Below are 18634 nucleotides of genomic sequence, written 5' to 3' on the forward strand. Positions count from 1 at the left end.
GTACTTGTTATGATATCACGACTAATATAATTGCATTAATGAATTATTTTAAGATACTTCTCAGTACCCATTTGCTCCGGCGGCTGGCGCTTCGCTTCAGACCCCGTGGCTACGCTCGAGTCGTCTCGTTGGGGCCTCGTCAAACATCTCCGAAGCAGGAGTATTAGATCACTGAGAGTATTTCCAGTCGAGTCGTTCCGTCGACGTGCCCGTTATCTCCTGCGAAGCAGGAGCAACCAGGGTCTGGGGCGGAGCCCCAGCCGCCGGAGGCAAGTGGGTCGGAGATGTAAATTCTAGTTTACTATCGTGAAGTTGTCGCCGCCAGTCGGAGGGACCTGGAGCCATTGGCCGTTGCTAGTATCACGACCAAGTTTCATGAAGAGTCATTTCTGTGATATATTGTCTTTTACATTTGTCTATTTTGTGATTCATTTGGTCGTGTCATCGTCGTCATTATTTGAATTATTTTAAACTTTTATCGAACTCATCGGCATGATCTATCAGATATTGGCCAAGTGCCCTGACTGGGTTTTCTGGTCTAGCCACAGCTGTTAGATATTATCCTATACTTGGGTTCTGACTTAACTGAGTCGAGTTGTACTTACCGTTGATGAACAATCCAACGCATCCCTTGGAGTACCGCCGGTGCAACATTCTGATTTAGATATTGTCTATTGGGAGCACCTACCGATGGGGGGACAATTTCACCACTATTACCACTGGTACTACTAGGCACCGCTGTCGGTTCTAATTTTACGCTATTCTGAGTATTATTTTCAAGGGTTGGCGTTGTCACACTGTCTATAGCCATTGCATCAGGTTGTTGTGCTTGAGCTTGTGCTTGTACATGTATATCTTGGGGTTGAGTGGGTACCCCATTCGCTGTAACTGGCACATTTCCAGGATTTGCTGATGCTTCTTGTGACATTGTTCTTGCCCAAAGTCTTCAGCTTCAATATTTCAAGATTGTATGGTGGCAGACTTTGATATATCCTCGGCTCGCTACTCTATCTTGCGCATATCTATGATGAGATCACAAAATGTCACGCTTATCATGTGTTCAGAGCATTGCATCGCGGAACTAAAAAATGAACCGTTATATTCGGCCATAGCTTGATTCTTTTGGGGTGTTACTAACAGTCTGATATCTATAGATTTGTTAAGCTAATAAATAATAAATATATTCATAAAATCAGTGATGCCAACACGGAGAAATTCTTTAAAAAGTGAATAGGTGATATTAGGTCCCTGAGGCACCAATTCTAACAACAGCCAGAGATAAGCCGTCTTTCCTCCTCTAACAAAGCCTGATACTGGTCTATAACTTAGGCCTCTTTGGCTAGTCCTTCATGCAAAACATAGAAATTACCAGATCTTTCCGCACTCAAAGCAACTGGCTGCCAGTTGTTTGGTTCCACCGTCTCAGGAGCAGTCTCTTCCGAAATGGCAAATAGATCCTCCATACGAGCCTTAATAGGCTCTCCGCTAATTCTGACCAAAGGCTCAATACCCTTAGTATCAACTTCGCTAATATGACTAACGAAAGTAAGCTGTGTATCCAGCTCTTGAAGAAGTTTATTCGCTCTAGGGGAGTCTTTCTCGACAGAGTTGAGACCCGCCTGTTTAAGTAGCTTGCTCAAAGTCTCGTAAGTGGGTCGTTCAGTGGCCGAGTCATTTTCAACTCTTTCAAAAAGCTCAGAAACACACCAAGTGGGCTGGCTGAGCATAGATTCAATCTCGTCTCGCGAATTCAAAGTCACACCACCAGCTAAATTTTTAGCTGGCACTGCACCACCAGCACCGGCTACAAATGACTTGGAGGTGGCAGCTGCAGCACTGGAAAAAAGGTTTTTGGTTGCCTTTAACATTTTTCCAGCTTCTATCTTTCAAATCTAATAAATGCAAATTACTGGCATGAATTAAGTAGTGGCTCAGACCTAATATAAATATTGCAAGATTTCTGCAGACAGCCGTGCCAACGGTAATCGGCGGCATCGCGTTCATGTCATGTCCCTGCGTCGACCCGTGTAAGGTGCCTCTGACATCTGGGGAATCCGCTCAAATTCCTTTTCTCTTTTGACTCTGTTTAAACTTAGTTCAGTGTGAATCCGTTCCCGCAGGTTTTCGATAAATTTTGTTTTATGTGGTTTGAGGAAAATTCCGCGGTAATAGTGGCTTGTGAGCGAACTGAGCTAAATTTTCGTCGAATCAACACCCTACGACTAATGAGCCTGTGAGTTTATTAAAAGAATGATCCTTGGAAGCCGGGATTTGACATCAGACTCGTGACTACTCGCAATTTGATTGACTCAAATCAGTAAAGTAGCACGGGTTGGTCATAAGATAATTCCTATTTTTGAGGGCCCCTCGCGCTCGAGCGAAGCGAGCTAGGGGGTCTGGGGCCGAGCTCCAGTCGCCGGAGGCAGGTCGGGATCCCACCAGAGCCCCCCGTTTTGTCCCCGCAAAAGGGCCCTGCATGCGAAGAGCAGGTGTCGGGGAGCGTTCCGAGAAACGGTGCATACAACCGTGCTGCCCCGATGATCTGTAGCCAGATTTGGAGCCTCCCCCACGCTGACCTATGTGCGTGTGTTTATCCGAGGACACGATTCTGTGGGGTCAGTTTTGTATAAAAGGGTGCCGTTTTCTCGCTGATTTGTCACAGCATTTATTAACCAAGTTTGATTCCCAAAAACATAACTGAAAATGGTCTTTACTGCCGAACAACTCGATCAATTGCGTGAGCAAGAAAAGGAAACCATTCTTCCTGCGTTCAACTCAGATGTGGCTTGGGAGCTGGGTCAAATTGTCCGTAAGAACGCTCTCAAATTCCCCAATTCTGTTTTAATTAGCATCACTGGTGCCAATGGCCTTGTTCTTTTCCAAACTACCACCAGATCAGGTGTCACTCTTGACAACCAATCATGGGTCGAGCGTAAGAGAAGGGTGGTCACATATTTTGAAAAGTCCAGTTTCTTAATGGGTCGCAGTTTGGAGGCCGATAATATTGGTCTTGACTTGTTCGGAAAGTCTGATGCCGACTATGCTACTCATGGAGGTGGTTTCCCTATCCGTGTCAAAGGTACTGACAGTCTTGCTGGAGTCGTGGTTGTCAGTGGACTCAAGCAAGAGGATGACCATGCAGTTGCAGTTGAATCCATTAAGCAATACCTCGCTACTTTAGCTTAAACCATCTGTGGTTTTAGGCTTTAGGTTATTCTATATGTGAGTTCTGACAGTTTATTTAATTTTTTCGTGCTTCAATTGTTTGTATTTAATTTCTCCGTATGCTCGTCTCGGTCGGGCTCGGTCCGTTGCACGTGACAAAAAATTAATCCGGACAAGCCAGCTTCTCTTGTACTAGTTTTCTTCTGATATTCCCACTATTCACACAATCTGCGATCGAATTGTTGAGAACTCAATTTAACAGCAATGTCAAGTGAGGAACTTCTTAACCAACTGCGTCAGCACGAGAAGGACGCTGTTTTGCCTGCTTTTAACTCGGACATCGCATGGCAGCTTGGTCAAATCGTGCGTAAGAACTCTCTGAAATTCGACAAGTCTGTCATTATCAGTATCACTGGTCCCAATGGCCTTGTTCTCTTCCAAACCACCACTGGACCTGGTGTTACTCTTGACAACCAGTCATGGGTCAATCGCAAACGTCGTGCTGTTACCTATTTCGAGCAGGCCAGCTACCTCACCGGTCGCACTTTTGCTCTCAATGGCAAGACCATGGCCGACTTCGGCCAGCCAACTGCCGACTTTGCTACCCATGGAGGAGGTTTCCCTATCCGAGTCAAGGGCCTAGAAGGACTCGCTGGAGTCATTGTTGTCAGTGGACTTAAACAGGAGGACGACCATGCTCTTGCTTACAACTCGATTATTGAGCTTTTAAATAGCTTGAAATAAAATATACCAGTTGTGGTTGATGTGATCAGGGTCTGTCGGCCTCCGGCGTATAGGGCTCCGCCCCAGGCTCCGTGGCTCCTACTTCGCAGGAGATTTTTTGACCATTGACCGATACTACTCGATAGAAATTAAGCTCGCTCTGAGTTACTGTTCGACAGGGTTACGGGTTCGTGCTCATTCCCCCGAACCCCGCGATATGTGTAAATAAGTGGCTGTTTTTGATCATGTGCCACATCAAGAGGGCTGAATTTAGATCGATAGAGTTGTGGTTCTGATAGTAAAGGGGTAGAGTTAGAGAAACTTGACTAGATATTATCACAAATTGGATAAGGCTAATCATATTTCATATTTATTTTGGTTATTTGCTCGTAAAGATCTCGTTTTAGAAGCTACAGATAGAAAGTGCATGGATCATAGGTGGCCATGGATCCTTTTAACCAGGTGTACGCCGACGCTCAGGCACAACTCATAGCTACCGAAAAGTTACTGGCGAAATACCAGAGTGAACCAACAAACAATCACTTAATAGACGTCAATAACTGTGCTCAAGAGCTGGTGGAGACGATTCATGACCTTTCACAAAGCATAGGCGTGGTGCAGCAGACGCCGAGCCAGTTTGGCGTAACCGAGCATGAAGTTAATGACCGTATATCGAAGGTGGCACTTTTGAATAATAAATTGGCTGATATTCAACAGGTGATTCCTCGTACCAAGGCAGCTGCACATCCTGACGTCTCCACCTGGAACTCGGGTAATGGGGACTCTGGTGCTGCCGCTGCTGCTACTGGTCCTGCTGGTGACGCCGCCCCCGCTGCATCTCCATATCAGGGCAACGGAGGAGGATTGGAGTCGAATCTTATGTACCAGGATATGATTCAAGAACAGGACACAGTATTAGATTCGGTATTCACTACTGTAAACTCGCTACGAGAACAGGCAAATGTAATGTCGCGAGAATTAGAAGATCAGTCTTATTTAATTGAGGATTTTGATCGCCAGGTAGATACTGCTGGCGACAGGCTGAGGAGAGGATTGAAAAAAGTAGACTGGGTAGTGAAAAATAATCGAGAGACCTTAAGCTCATGCTGCATCACTCTGTTAATAGTGGTGCTAATAATACTGCTAGTGCTTGTTATAGTACTATAAAGTTATTATACGAAAAGCATTAATGCTGTTACCACTATCACGCTCACGAAAATAGCTAGTACCATGACTTCACTGAGAAAAAGCTAGTTCACAATGTAAATGAAATAATTAGACTTATGATTTATATTTATATGGAGACGATAGATAAATCTGTCGACTGGAAGCGCTTATTGAATGCGCTTTGATTTACTTGTAATAGTAGTTGTATTGTGGATATGAGTGGAATATGGAATATGTGTAACAACGATGATAAATTAGAATCATGGAAAATATAGGTACGACCGGGTTTTTGAACATAATTGTGGCATTTCATTTATCCAGAGAATCATTTTTGATCGTCAGTTATGCACTTCCCATGGTGGAAAAATCCCGTGTCTAATGCAATTTCACACCTTTAATCTCGCGAAACCATAGCCGAGCCACGGTCACCCGAGATGGCAGATTATTAAGAAGCCATTCTTTCATGTACTGCTACCATCTATGTCCCTTTTAGCGGCAATAAAAAAACAACTCAAATCAAGTCCTGGAATAAAGATTATCCCCCCTGCAGATTACTCGGAAACCCGAACACGAAAATGTTACGCTGCAGGAACTGACATTAAGTTCTAAATTCAATGGCACCACCCGAATAGAAAAAATATATTCATTGCTGGACGATACAGAGAGAACATTGAACCGAACACAAATTCTCAGCCATCGGAAACGGGAACTCTTCTCAGATGAAATCTCGATTGCACCCTTTCCCGGCGGCACTAGCTATGTCATAGTTGGTGATACGGAAACGGTAATTGCCCGATTAGGCATATCGGAGTGATTATCTACGATAAGATTGCAGGGCTGGTTCGTAAAAAGATCACCCCATTTTCTAAGACACTTCGCCCTGGCATCTACTTGCGTAAAAATCTAAGTTTGTTTCTCAGTTATACTGGTCTACTCAATTGTTTTGGTTTTGACTATAAACAGTGTCATATCTTGGCAGTTTTGTAACGTGATTATAAAGAAGCAAAAAAAAAGCCTGACTATTGTTACTTCATCACTAGTGAAAAAATAGCAATTGCCCTGGCTACCCCACCTCTCATAGAAACCATAGTTATCGAGGACTGGCTTAAATCAACGGTCTTCAAGTCACAACTCTAAACAAATTCAAGTGACGTCAGACCTACTGAGAATTTGAAAACCTTTAAAATAAGAGCCATAAACACCCACTGGCAGAATTCGAAATGAAGCAAGAAAAGCAAGAAATTGTGATAGTTGGTAAGTACAGCAGTTAACAGTGTAACGTTTGCTGAGATTTGGATGATTAGTATCATCTGTTCATTTAGTTGAGTTCAAGTGGTCATGCTGAGTAGCTGGAGTAATTTTATAACCAAAAAAGTGAGGACTGGCCTCTCAAGAATCTGATTCTCTCTCGAGCGCTTAAATGTCGCGTCCTGGGTCGGATATCTTTTTGTGAGGCAGCAGTCACGGTTGTGAATGAACCAATACTCATAGCCCCTTCACCTCCCTTTAGTAATCTTCACGAGTTTACCTAGTATCCCTGGTTTGCTATTAAAGCTCAAATCAGGAGATGGCCTCGTAAGATTAAGTGCTAACTAAGACATAGGAGCGGGGATCATTGGTGTTTGTACGGCATATTACCTTACTCAGCATCCAGATTTCGATTCGACAAGACACCATATAACTATTTTAGAGGCCCGTCGGCCTGCTGGTGGAGCGTCTGGCAAGGCAGGTGGTCTATTAGCACTTTGGGCATTTCCCCAGCAGATTGTTCCACTATCATTTAAATTACACCAAGAACTGTCAGATCTATACAACGGTGAAAAAGAATGGGGATATCGAAGACTGGATACTCTCAGTATCGAGGGTAATCTGACAACTAAGAAAAAGCCCACTGGTGAAACGTTTACCCCAGATCTTCCCACACGTTACTCGAGAAAACCTATAAATGCAGGAGAACCCCTGCCAGAGGAAGTGGACTGGATCCGTCCTGAAATTATTGAAAACTGGTCCAGTATTGGTAGTCCTGAAACTACTGCCCAAGTTCACCCATACAAAATTACAACGTTCCTTCTAAAAAAAGTGCTAGAAACTGGTGCTGCTGAACTTGTGATAGGTAAAGTCGTTAATCTTCGTAAAGACGAAGATGGTACTGTTATTGGGGTTAGTTACGAAAAACAGTCCCGCGAGCGTAATACTGCTGAAAGCACCCAAGATGCTAACGCTGTTAACGATGTGACTGGCACTGCTAATAAGACGAACACTAGTAATGGAGTTGCTGCCAACGGCAGTGATTTAACAACAGTAGATCTAGAAGCTGACAAAGTGGTTTTGACTATGGGTCCTTGGACTTCAAAACTGCTACCAACATGTCCTATTTCTGGGCTGCGGGCTCATTCTATCACAATCAAACCAAACCGCCAGGTTTCGGCGCATGCCATGTTTACGGAACTCAAGGTCAAACGTGGTCAATATGTTTCACCTGAAATTTATCCTCGTAAAGATGAAGTATATGTATGTGGTGAAGGTGATACTCTCGTACCAACTCCTGAATCTACAGACGACGTTGAAGTCAATACAGGCAGATGTGAAGACCTGTTCAAATACGCTGGTGAGATATCTGATGTTTTACGTTCAGGCCGAATTCTTCGTCGTCAAGCCTGTTATCTTCCAGTGACAGATATTGCTTCTTGTTCGGGCCCATTGATCGGACACACAAATGTACGTAATCTGTACCTTGCAAGTGGTCATAGTTGTTGGGGTATAAATAATGCTCCAGCTACAGGAAAAATTATGGCTGAAATCATCCTTGAGGGTAAGGCTTCCAGTGCTAATGTCACTGGTCTAGAGCCTGAGCTGTTCTTTGATGCTACTAGTATAAATTAATCCCACTCCTTCAACTATTAAATTTCTGTCAGTGCTGTCTCGGATAGCATTTAACGAAGTTCCATTTTTGCAAGCTATGAAGGGATTAAGTAGGGGGCCAGAATCACTTCATGAGGATATGACTGGAACTACAAAAAGAAGCTAGTTGTGGATCTCATGTGATAGTGTTTGTGTATTCAATATATGCAGGGTTAGTTGCCCCTGGAATTCCCGTACTGGTGGTCATGTAGACAGCTGACAGTTCTGTATTTACATTATACTTCTTTGGGTGGATATGCGGCTGGGCACTGAACGCTAGACGCAGGAGCAACAGGCCCATGTTGTGAGCTTTAACTGCCAAATGCTCTCTAGATAGCATCTAGAATTAAATTGTCTGAGGATCTTGATTGGGATATTAGCTCCTGGAAGTGTAGTGACGAGGTGCTAATTGAACTCTGGATAAGAGCATGTGGATTTAACTTCCTGTTGGCCTTTGACTATCTGAATTGAAGCTGATAGACTGCAACCATAAAAGGGTCCATCATGGGAGTTAACCGGCTTTGGGATGATGATGATTTAATAAGAGAAACCAAAAGTCTCAGGGAGTTTGCAGCTGACTTTTTAAAGAAAAATGGTCGTTTGGTCAAGGTAGCAGTTGATGGTAATATCTTGCTCCATCAAGTCAAGGGTATTAACAACTTTGGAGGTAACAAAGAAGCTATCTTTTATAGATTATCATTCAACAAACTACTAGCATTCATTGAAGTCGGAATTGAAATTGTGATAGTCTTTGATGGGCCAGGAAAGCCATCATTTAAGCGCAATGTTTTGCATGATTTCGGAGCCATGGGCACTGCAAAGGAAGAGTTCATGTTAACATCTGTTTGTCGGAATATTGGAATTCCCGTCATTAAAGCTGCTGGAGAAGGTGAGGCAGAATGCTCTTGGTTGCAGATGGAAGGTGATGTAGACTATGTCTTCACTGAAGATAGTGACTGTCTGCTTTTTGGTGCAACTAAGATTTTGAGATACAAAACTGCCAATGAAACAAATGTGAGACCTGGTCGACTGGGCTCAGGTATGATTGATGAATCAGATGAGGATTACGATTACGAACTCGAACAAAATTCTGATGAGGATGATGAGATTTATGTGCTTTCTCCACTTGAAGAAGAAGAAGCTGACGATAATGAACAAAGGGCACAGAATAAAGATGACGTTGATGATGATCAGGCAGATGCTGATGAGTCTGAATCCGAAAAAATATTCAAATCAAAAGCCTCAAGTCAAAAAAATGGCGTCTTTGAGTTTAGCCAGGAAAGCGATATTGAAGTCATACATCTATCAAAGTCCCATAGAAAGCGATCTATTGCTGATACAGACGACGATGAGAATGCAGAGCCCGAAATGGCGGCCAATATTACCAAACGAAAAAGAGCCAAAAACACCACTTCTACATCTGCTGTAGACAGAATGATTGAGGTTATACATGTTAAGAATGAGTCAGAATATGACCGACCGCAATATATTCTCAGAGCTTTGCTTCAAGGTGGAGATTATGACAGCGGCATAAAAAGGCTGGGCTACGAGATTTCCAAACGAATAAGCTCGAAAAAGACTGGATTTGCTCAGGATCTAGCTGATATATATGGCTGGAAAATTGAGGATCGACTTTCCAGGGATGGCAAAGTATTGGATGCTATTGACTCTGATATCAATCCAAAGCTTAAGCAGTGGCGTGAACGACTAGTAAAGGAATTGAGCTCGAACGAGTCCAAATTTCTAAACAAACGCTCATATATTCCAATTCCTGAGGATTTCCCACGTAAAGACGTGGTAGAAAATTATTTCTACCCTATTCTACGAGAAAAGGATGAATGCTTGCCACAAGTTTTCATTAGCACTTTCCCGAATGTCATGACATTGTTTGACAACTATCGGAAGCTGTATACAGATGACGCAGCATCCTACAACAAGTCCTGGAAAAGGTTTGTGGAAAGTATCGTCTTTCCACTTCTGTCTCTAAGAATCAAGCTTAATGAGGATAAGACAGCGTGGTTTGAAAAAATCTCTGCACCAAGAAAAACTAAAGATACAACCCCGAGTCTGGATCAGTATAATGTCACATTGAAGCAGGAAAGTCTTGGTGAGCTTCTAGGTGTTGACACCATGTATCCACAACTCCGTAGAAGGAGCCGGGCCAACAGTTTCAATTCGTCTGGTTCTCAGGGGTCCAGCCCTACCAAGGCTATTCCTGAGGTGCTGTCTCCACCAGAGGTTATAAAGTTTAAAGCTGCAAAACGGGTTTCGACTGTCATTCTCGACCAGAGTAATAATGATTTGATTCACAATTTCACCAAGCCTGCGGTAAAACCACCTGTAACTATATCTTTGGTGAGCCCATTTACGAACCAGCTAGTTACAGTACCTGTCAAAAAGAAGCGGGCTTCTTCTGAGAAGACAAAACGGTCGAATTCTACAGTGTCGAGAAACTCAAAGTCAAGCGTACCTGCTAATAATCGCATCCTAACTGATTTCTTTTCTTCTCGAAAGTCTAAAGAACCTGTATCCAAAGCGCCAACTGGTAAAACCATCAACCCTGTTTCAACGACAAACAAGCCAATGGCGTTTAATGGCCAATTTTCTGCAGAGAACTCCGATTTAGCCAGTCTCTTCCAGTTCAGTGACGACGAAGACACCAGCGATATACCTCAGGGCACGTCCAAGAAAAAGCTTGCCCTGTAGCCTTATTTATTCTTATTTATCTATCTTATCTTTCTACCAGTCACACTGCCTCCGGCGGCTGGGGCTTCGCCCCAGACCCCGCTGCTCCTGCTTCGCTGGAGATAATTATGACGGGAAAATGATGGTTCCTGACTGAAACTCAGCCACCGGAGGAAGCACATAGTTGTTGACAAGAAATAAATATACGTACTATTTTATACTTTTCGCCTTAGACTGCGTCGTTCTTCGTTCTTCTGGAGGAACGTAGAATTGCTAGTGTTAACAAGTCTGGAACCAGCCTCGCTAGTCGCACTAGATGGTGTGCGACCTCTAGGAGGACGGCCTCCGCCAACAGCAATTGCTGCTGCGGTAGCTGCTGTCGTAGCATTACTTTCAGAAAGAGCAGTTGCTTGAGCGTAATATTCACGGGCCAGTGCGATGGCTGCCATCCATTCAGACGTTCCTGAAGCGTCTTCAACTGTGATGCATTTATGTTGAGCTTCGACCACGAATGCTCCAGTATTGGTCTTCTTATTGAACTGTAGCTCACGAATACTCACTTGCGGCAGTCCAATAGGAATATCCAGCCTAAGTCGCCTGTCCTCATCGCACACTAACAGTCTTGCTGCACTAGTAACGATAACAATACGACGCTTGCGTTTTGTAGCTCCACCGTTAAAAAACTTGCTGATGATTCCAGGTTCTCGGTCATCGTCTTCGTTCTCGTTGTACCCCATGGCACCGGAAGTAATCACAGGTATATTGGCAATTTTCAAGATTCGCTCTTCATGGTGAGTTAGAAGAGAAGCAAAGTCGGCATCTACTTGTGATACAGGTGGAATGATTAGCTTTGGAGACGCATTTGGAGGTGTTCCAGGGGTTGAAACACCTGCCGGGCTACTTTTGATATCGGGTGTTTTCACCCTAGAAACACCTCCACCAGGCATGCCAATACCGCCATTACGATTCTGTGGTGGTTGTAAATCTGTCGGAGTGGATGGAGCTCTCTGCTTCTTTTGAGCAGCATAGTTGGTCGTTACTATTGGTACAACTGGTTGAGACTGGGCTCTTTTAAGTGCTTTCAACGATTCGGTTGCCTTGAGAGTTGCTACTGATGGCCTGGGCTTGGCAGGTGATGCTGGAGTCGTTGTCGTTGCGCCCGCTACAGCAGCAGATGAGGTAGATGATGGTGTTGATACTGGTGCGCCGACACTTTGCAAATTTGGCGAAGCTTTTCCAGGATGTGCAGGTGGTGCCTGTCTAGTTAATGGTTTACCAAGAGCTGCTGCTGCTGCTGCCGAAGCACGAACTCCTCCACTAGGTATTCCTTGTCGAGCTACTGGTCTAGCAGCAGCCGACTGTTGTCCGGCATTCAATTTCATTTGAGATGGCAACAAGCGATTAGCAGGATTCGATACAAGACGTGGATTTGAAATCGACTTTGCAGAGGCCTTGTATGGCATCAGTCTTGGTGGAGGCTTTTTCCAAATACTATGAAGATCCCATTCTACACCAGCAAAAAAATCATGCTTCTTAATCTGATTCAGGTCCAGTCTATTTTTTGGATTCAGTACAAGCAACTTCTTGACCAAGTCACGTACCATATACGGGAATCCGGGTGGATACGAATATTGCAACTTGACAATTTTCTGAAAGGTCTGATACTCGTTTGCTGCTTTAAAAGGGGGTCTACCAGCTATCATTTGATAAATGATGCATCCAAAAGCCCAAATATCTGAACGTTTATCGGTAGCCTTATCAGTAAGTAACTCTGGTGAAACATATTCAGCAGTTCCTACAAACGAAGTTGTACGAACTTCCTCTGGATAGACTTCTTTACCGCTATCATCTTTAATTGGGTCGAGTAGTTTGGCAGTTCCAAAATCGGTGATTTTGAGGCGCATTTTATAATCCAGCAGGATATTTTCTGGTTTCAAATCTCGATGAATGACACCTTTAGAATGCATGAAATCCACAGCGTCCAAGATCTGGGCACCGTAGTACCTTGTGCAGTCTTCGTCCAAAGAGCCCATCTGTTTTATTAGGGATAGCAATTCACCGTTTGAGGCGAAATCAAGAACAAAATAAAGACTACGCTCATCTTGAAATGTATAATACAACTTGATAATACCAGGGTGGTCCCCTAGTCTATTCAAACTGTTCTTCTCAATATTCACGTATTTGACTTTCTTTTCCTTAATGATGTGTCGCTTATCCAGTACCTTGATAGCATATTCGCGAAGAGTTTGTCTGTCGGAAGCAGCTACAACTGTCGAGTATGAACCTTCACCAAGCGTTTGGCCAAAAGTGAAGTCCTTGACGCCCTTTTTAATAAGAGTTGTAGTTGTATGACCTGATTCATCCACCTCTGATTTAATAATGGTAGCAGCACCCCTCTCTTTCCATTCCTCGGAAGATGATGCGATTTCTGGAGCATATTCGTTCATATTTGACACTGGTCGCGATGGTACACCACCTACAGGAACAGCTGACACAGCTGGTTTTGGTGCAAATGCAGGGCCAAGACCACCAGCCTGAGCTGGGATGTGTGAAACTGGTACATTCTGTGTCCTGGCTTGAACCTGAGCCTGGGCTTGTGCCAATGCCTGTGCCTGAAGTTGTGGCACAACAACGGTAATTTGACCCTCGATTGGCGACTGCTGCATTAATTGCGGTGCTGGGACATGTACAGGAGATGGTGACACTACAGACACATACTCACCATGTTCGGGTCGAGCACTTCTACCATTTCCGCTGCTAACATGAGAATCTGCTGAAGCGTTTGAAAAATTGTGTCGATGGTGTCTGTGGGGTTGATGCCGGCCGTTATAGTCATAAGAATCTCGACCTTGATTGTACTCCTCGAGCATTTGCTGATGGTGGTGATGTTGTCGAGGGCTTTGGCTAGGACTTTGTGGTTCTGCTTGGGTAGACTGGCTTCTGTGTAGAACAGGAACTACATTAGGCGAACCTGGACTATCGCGACCATCCTGAGCCACAGGCTTTCTGGAATGACGGCGGTGAAAGGGGTTATGAAATGGGTTGTTACTAGGTTTCGGATCTATACCGGTTGTGACATACTGATTTGAGCTTTCCATAATGAGAGAATAAGAAGGAGAAGCTCTGTGAGAAAACTGTGCGAGAAACTTGTATCTAATCCGAGCAAGACTAAATCAAAAAAAAAAAATGAATGATATCTCTAAATGAGCAAGCAACGGTGAACCTATGTTGAAGTGACGAGTACTAGAGGATTTGTCGATATGTTGAGAATACTCTGAAATAGGATTTATAAATCGACGCGCTACTGCTCGTTGTTGGACTATGATGAAGAATACAGGGTACCAGACCGGCTGTTTTTAAAAAAATAAATCGTTGTGTGTGCTGACTTGTGTGTTGTGTGTTGAGATTTTCTAAGACTTGAATGCGGTAGTGGGAATGTATGTTGTTGTGCTCACGCTAACTACACCCCGGCAAGTACATAGAGTTGGAACAAGGATATGAATAAGAAATAGAGAACGTCGTTGAAATTAAAGATAACACACACGCTGAAGCAAACAGTGCCATCAAACGCTTTAAATTATTATCCAACTGGTTTTGTGTTGACGTGACTTGTGAAGAAACTGACCTGATTACTGGCTATTCAATATGTTAGTTATCACTCACCAAATTCCTGCTCAACAGCTGGCATTTTATTCCTAGTTCATTTCTTGTGTATTTATACCATATTCGTAGCAAATCCATCTTTTGTTATCCTAGCATGGTTTTTTGTCTTTAGACCATCTTCTTCCTCGAAGTCACTAACCCTGCCAACTCTACAACCAGTAGCAGAACCACCACCAGAACCACCACAACCAAACAAACAGTCCATGACTAAATAAATTAACAAACAAAACAAACCAATAAACACCAAAAGAACTCACCAAGTATCCAAAAAAAAACCAAAATCTCTAAAACTCGAAATTACATACATACACTAACCACAATATACAGACAGAACCGAAAAGCACAAAAAGCAACAGATGGTCATTCAATGAAGCCAGGAGTGTATTTGTTTGTATGAGAAATAAACTCAAATCCGATCGATATTTAGGTTGCACTGCGACTTAGTACCGACCAATTTCCGTGTTGGTTTCAACTGCTACTTCGAATGTAACAATTATTATGATGTTATGTGAGATAAAGGTTAAGTGATGATTGTTTGTTATTGTGATGTAGCTGAGACAATAGACCTGCTGCTCGTGTGTGCTGTGTGAATATGTAAGGGTACCAGCTGCTGCCGTGCTTTCTACCCCCCCTCCTCGCAGTCGGCGGGTGGAGCCTTGCTGGCCAGCTCTTGCAGCAGCAGCCTGGACCGCATCACCCGCGCATACTCCGCCAAATTGGCGCTTGGCCTGTCGGTTCCCTTCCTGCCTCCGGCGGCTGGGGCTCCGCACCAGACCCTGGTTGCTCCTCTCGCTTCGCTCGAGTCGGTGTAGGGGCCGGCTGCTACAGCTGGAGTTGTTTCTCCACTTTCAAGCTGACATCTGCTATATAAACCCATCACTATATAAATCCATCAAATTTCTTCGTCACAATTAAATCTGAATAATTCTGAATAATAACATCTGAAGTCACCAATTCTTCTGGTCCAGTTGTTTCGTTCAAAAGATATCGAGCAAAATTAGGAATAGACTGTGGTTGTTTCTACTGCTTTTGCTGTTGCTGTTGCTGTTCCTGCTACTACTCTAGCCACCGCTGAACCTGGGAGCTCTAGCAACCTGGCAGTCCAGATCGTTAGTTATCCCAGTAGGGCCTGCTGTTTCTGTACAATCCATTCATGCAATATGTATGTATCGCGATGCAGCTAAAAAATGCCTATTGCGATAGGAAATGCTTCCTCTGGAATGTTTGGATATGTACAGAAGAGTGGGGGATCTGAGTGGCTTATCGAGGTCGCCTGAAAACGACGCTCTCCCAATACCTCAGTTTACATCCTGGTTACTCCTCTTGTCTATAAACTTTGAGTAACCTGCCGTCAGACGACTCGATCGTATCGAGAGGAGCAGCCAGGGTCTGGTGCGGAGCCCCAGCCGCCGAAGGCAAAATGTCACAAGTGAACAATTGTTTACTGGTTCTATTTTAAGTTTGATACTTCCGTCACCACTTACGTCAGAGGAATCAGAAAATCCACCCAACTTCTGCCGATGTCTCCAACATCCTCGTCCTCTCTAGATAAACAGTGAAGGACTCGTGTGTTATCACAGATATTTTAGAAATACTTGAAAGTTTGGTTTTGGCTGTTGGCAAGTTTCACACGTTTATTGAATCCATTTTAGATGTTCCTGACAGAAATATCTCGCTGCATTTCCGATTCTCGCCCGACTGCTTGGATGCAGAGTTGTCATCAAACTGAGGCAGGACCCCTGCATCAACAAGCAGTATTCGGCTACATGACTGTTCAGGATCAAATTGGACGCGCTTTTTATGAGAATTGGGCTAATAATAAAGTATTTTTAGGACCGAATTATTGAGGGGTCTCAGTATAGGTCTATTTCACGGACCCATCAAATCTTCGGTCGATGTAAGGTCGAAGGATACGTTGTAATATATGGACTGGCCTGTCAGTAGCAAATACTGTAGCAAATACACTCATATCCGGTGCATCTTTGGCAGTGGCTCTATGGGCCCAACTTAATACAAAAACTAGAAATTTATGTTCTGTAGGACCTAATTGTTTTTCATCAATTGCTAACTGGGGTGGTGAGCATCCACCTAGTATAAATTGTGACGAATTTGACTTTAACAACCACCATACGAATTTTTGTCCACAAGGTGCTGGATGCTCAGTCATTAGAGGTGCAAGCGGTAATTATCCAGCGTCGAATCAGGAAACTTTCTTGTTAGGTACTGATAATTGGAAAACAACCACAGGGTGGAATACAAACTGTACTTAAATTAAATCTGATATCCTTAACTAATCAACAACAGAGGTCGTGGAATACGGATTACTATCAATTATACTTAAAACTTTTCCGGTTAATCCCACAAAAACCTACAGTTCTGACTTTTGTCTACATAACCTCGTAAAGTTGAATTATTGGTACAAATTGCTAGACCATGGATGCCGTTCCATACACTACATATTTTGTACTTATCACAAATTGTGATTACAGTTCCTGTAAAAAATACTGTGTCTACGACAGATAGGTCGTCTAAGTCTTTTGAGGTAATAGCTGCATCTATAATAGTGAGATTAAGTGATTCATGCTTAAATCTGTCGGTGTCTGATACGACGACAATCCAGTCAGAGTCTCGACGTATTAACTTCAAATGGTTCTGATTAGATAAGAGTCGTCTAACATTCTTGATGCCTCCTGTTACGTAAGTTTTACCTATGTCCCATTCGTGTAAGTCTTGATGGTGGTGATCCTTAACATCATGGCGATTAACAACGCATGTTAAGAAGGGTACAGATAATAAGATAAGTAAAGTAAGAAAGAACATGATAATTAAGTTATTGGAAGACTTCTAAGGGAGACTACGAGTATTTATATACGCAATCGTTATTCGACGCATGCATCATGTAATCAGTCCCTATCTCGTATCCCAGGGTTAGGTTATATGCTATTGACTGATAAGATAAGGTTTACATGTAAAAGAAAGCTATGTCTGACAGTCGATATGCAAATCCGATATGGTGTAATGGCTAGCACAGGACGCTCTCACCGTCCAGATCAGGGTTCGATTCCCTGTATCGGAGTGTATCTTTTTTTCCATCTCTTTCATCCCAATTATTTTTGAGTTGACTCATTTTGAAAATGAAGAGGATTTTTTTTAACTTCAGCGAGCCTTGATTATTTAAATTTGGATTTGTGAGGCTAGTCACCATCTGCCACTTAGGACTTTCTAACCAGGTTAATGATTTTAATATGCCACGCAAACTGGAAATAAACATCTTATTGAGGTCTGTGAGATGCGTTAAAACACACTGATTATCTTATCTGAAGCGCCAAATTTACGTATAGTGAGCAAGAAAAAAAATAAGATCGACAGGGCCAGATTTCGAACTCCGCATAATTATCTTTTCCTCTAAACACATGGTAATATCTCAAAACAACAAAAGAGTCCCTTAGTAGTAGTAAATACTTCGTTAGCTCTCAAGTGACATTTTTTTGACGATAAATTTCCAACTATTTATGTCCAAGAATTTGTGAAAAGTGTGTTCCAGTAAATTCAGAAGATTCAGCTGACATCAAAGTCCGATATGGTGTAATGGCTAGCACAGGACGCTCTCACCGTCCAGATCAGGGTTCGATTCCCTGTATCGGAGTTTCTTTTTGTCAGCCAGCCGTTGTTTGTTTGTAGAACCTCAAGACTTGAAGTATATTTTTGTACTTCAACTCTTGTCGCGCTGCGACCATTTGCTGCTAAATGTTTTTCAATTTTTGACCTCCATACGTCAAACCTAATCTCCCTACGGGGTCTTTCGCCATATAAACCAGCACACGATTAGAACAATAGGCGGCCGGCTTTTCTAGCTCACAAATCAGGGTATCTAAATATTTTAATGTCATCAAGCTATCGTAACTCAAATGAGTCGTGTGATTTTTTGGAATGGGTTGCTAATTCATTTTATAGTAACAAAAAGGGCTGTCTGAGAAAGAGCAACTAGTGCTTCTCATTACGTGTAAAATAAATCGATATTGCGGTAAATTATGGTCCTTCTATATCGAGGATAAATAGAAGAGGGACTAAAAAAAAGTTGCTCCAGGTGGGATTTGAACCCACGACCATCGCGTTTCTCACACGACCGTGACATTAACATAAATGCCGTTGAACAATTATAAGCACGAGGCGATAAACCAGGCTACGCAACTGGAGCTTCCCCGTAGTCACGTGGAAAACCTATAACAAGTTTACCACTAGACCACGAGTCCACTTTACGTCCAAACAGGAATATCACATGTATAAAATGTCTAGTGAAATTCACGTGATTTGGGAGTGTGATATTGGT

At 43.1% G+C, this 18634-nt stretch overlaps 7 protein-coding genes and 3 non-coding genes across 10 annotated transcripts; 7 read left to right on the forward strand and 3 right to left on the reverse strand.

Moving 5' to 3' along the window:
• Window positions 1-1325: 1325 nt before the first annotated feature.
• On the reverse strand, window positions 1326-1868 carry AWJ20_4172 (Uncharacterized protein YGR102C; the record flags this gene model as incomplete). Its single annotated transcript, XM_018881233.1, has 1 exon — window positions 1326-1868. The coding sequence occupies one exon, from the start codon at window positions 1866-1868 to the stop codon at window positions 1326-1328; it is 543 nt and encodes a 180-aa protein (XP_018733843.1).
• An 835-nt stretch (window positions 1869-2703) lies between these two features.
• AWJ20_4173 (uncharacterized protein) lies at window positions 2704-3186 on the forward strand (the record flags this gene model as incomplete). Its single annotated transcript, XM_018881234.1, has 1 exon — window positions 2704-3186. The coding sequence occupies one exon, from the start codon at window positions 2704-2706 to the stop codon at window positions 3184-3186; it is 483 nt and encodes a 160-aa protein (XP_018733844.1).
• A 243-nt stretch (window positions 3187-3429) lies between these two features.
• Window positions 3430-3909, forward strand: AWJ20_4174 (uncharacterized protein; the record flags this gene model as incomplete). The annotated part of the gene is made up of 1 exon (XM_018881235.1): window positions 3430-3909. One exon carries the CDS (start codon window positions 3430-3432, stop codon window positions 3907-3909), a length of 480 nt encoding a protein of 159 aa, XP_018733845.1.
• A 423-nt stretch (window positions 3910-4332) lies between these two features.
• TLG1 (Tlg1p) lies at window positions 4333-5055 on the forward strand (the record flags this gene model as incomplete). Its single annotated transcript, XM_018881236.1, has 1 exon — window positions 4333-5055. The coding sequence occupies one exon, from the start codon at window positions 4333-4335 to the stop codon at window positions 5053-5055; it is 723 nt and encodes a 240-aa protein (XP_018733846.1).
• A 1220-nt stretch (window positions 5056-6275) lies between these two features.
• TDA3 (Tda3p) lies at window positions 6276-7938 on the forward strand (the record flags this gene model as incomplete). Its single annotated transcript, XM_018881237.1, has 2 exons — window positions 6276-6309; window positions 6659-7938. The coding sequence occupies 2 exons, from the start codon at window positions 6276-6278 to the stop codon at window positions 7936-7938; spliced, it is 1314 nt and encodes a 437-aa protein (XP_018733847.1).
• Window positions 7939-8460: 522 nt separating this feature from the next.
• Window positions 8461-10662, forward strand: YEN1 (Yen1p; the record flags this gene model as incomplete). The annotated part of the gene is made up of 1 exon (XM_018881238.1): window positions 8461-10662. The coding sequence occupies one exon, from the start codon at window positions 8461-8463 to the stop codon at window positions 10660-10662; it is 2202 nt and encodes a 733-aa protein (XP_018733848.1).
• A 194-nt stretch (window positions 10663-10856) lies between these two features.
• PKH2 (serine/threonine protein kinase PKH2) lies at window positions 10857-13739 on the reverse strand (the record flags this gene model as incomplete). Its single annotated transcript, XM_018881239.1, has 1 exon — window positions 10857-13739. The coding sequence occupies one exon, from the start codon at window positions 13737-13739 to the stop codon at window positions 10857-10859; it is 2883 nt and encodes a 960-aa protein (XP_018733849.1).
• A 3569-nt stretch (window positions 13740-17308) lies between these two features.
• AWJ20_4179 lies at window positions 17309-17380 on the forward strand (the record flags this gene model as incomplete). Its single annotated transcript has 1 exon — window positions 17309-17380. It is a non-coding gene; the product is annotated as a tRNA-Glu (tRNA).
• A 498-nt stretch (window positions 17381-17878) lies between these two features.
• Window positions 17879-17950, forward strand: AWJ20_4180 (the record flags this gene model as incomplete). The annotated part of the gene is made up of 1 exon: window positions 17879-17950. It is a non-coding gene; the product is annotated as a tRNA-Glu (tRNA).
• A 433-nt stretch (window positions 17951-18383) lies between these two features.
• On the reverse strand, window positions 18384-18502 carry AWJ20_4181 (the record flags this gene model as incomplete). The annotated part of the gene is made up of 1 exon: window positions 18384-18502. It is a non-coding gene; the product is annotated as a tRNA-Ile (tRNA).
• Window positions 18503-18634: the final 132 nt, after the last annotated feature.

Source organism: Sugiyamaella lignohabitans, chromosome C (genome assembly GCF_001640025.1).
Source record: "Sugiyamaella lignohabitans strain CBS 10342 chromosome C, complete sequence".
In the NCBI taxonomy this organism is placed as follows: Eukaryota; Fungi; Ascomycota; class Dipodascomycetes; order Dipodascales; family Trichomonascaceae; genus Sugiyamaella; species Sugiyamaella lignohabitans.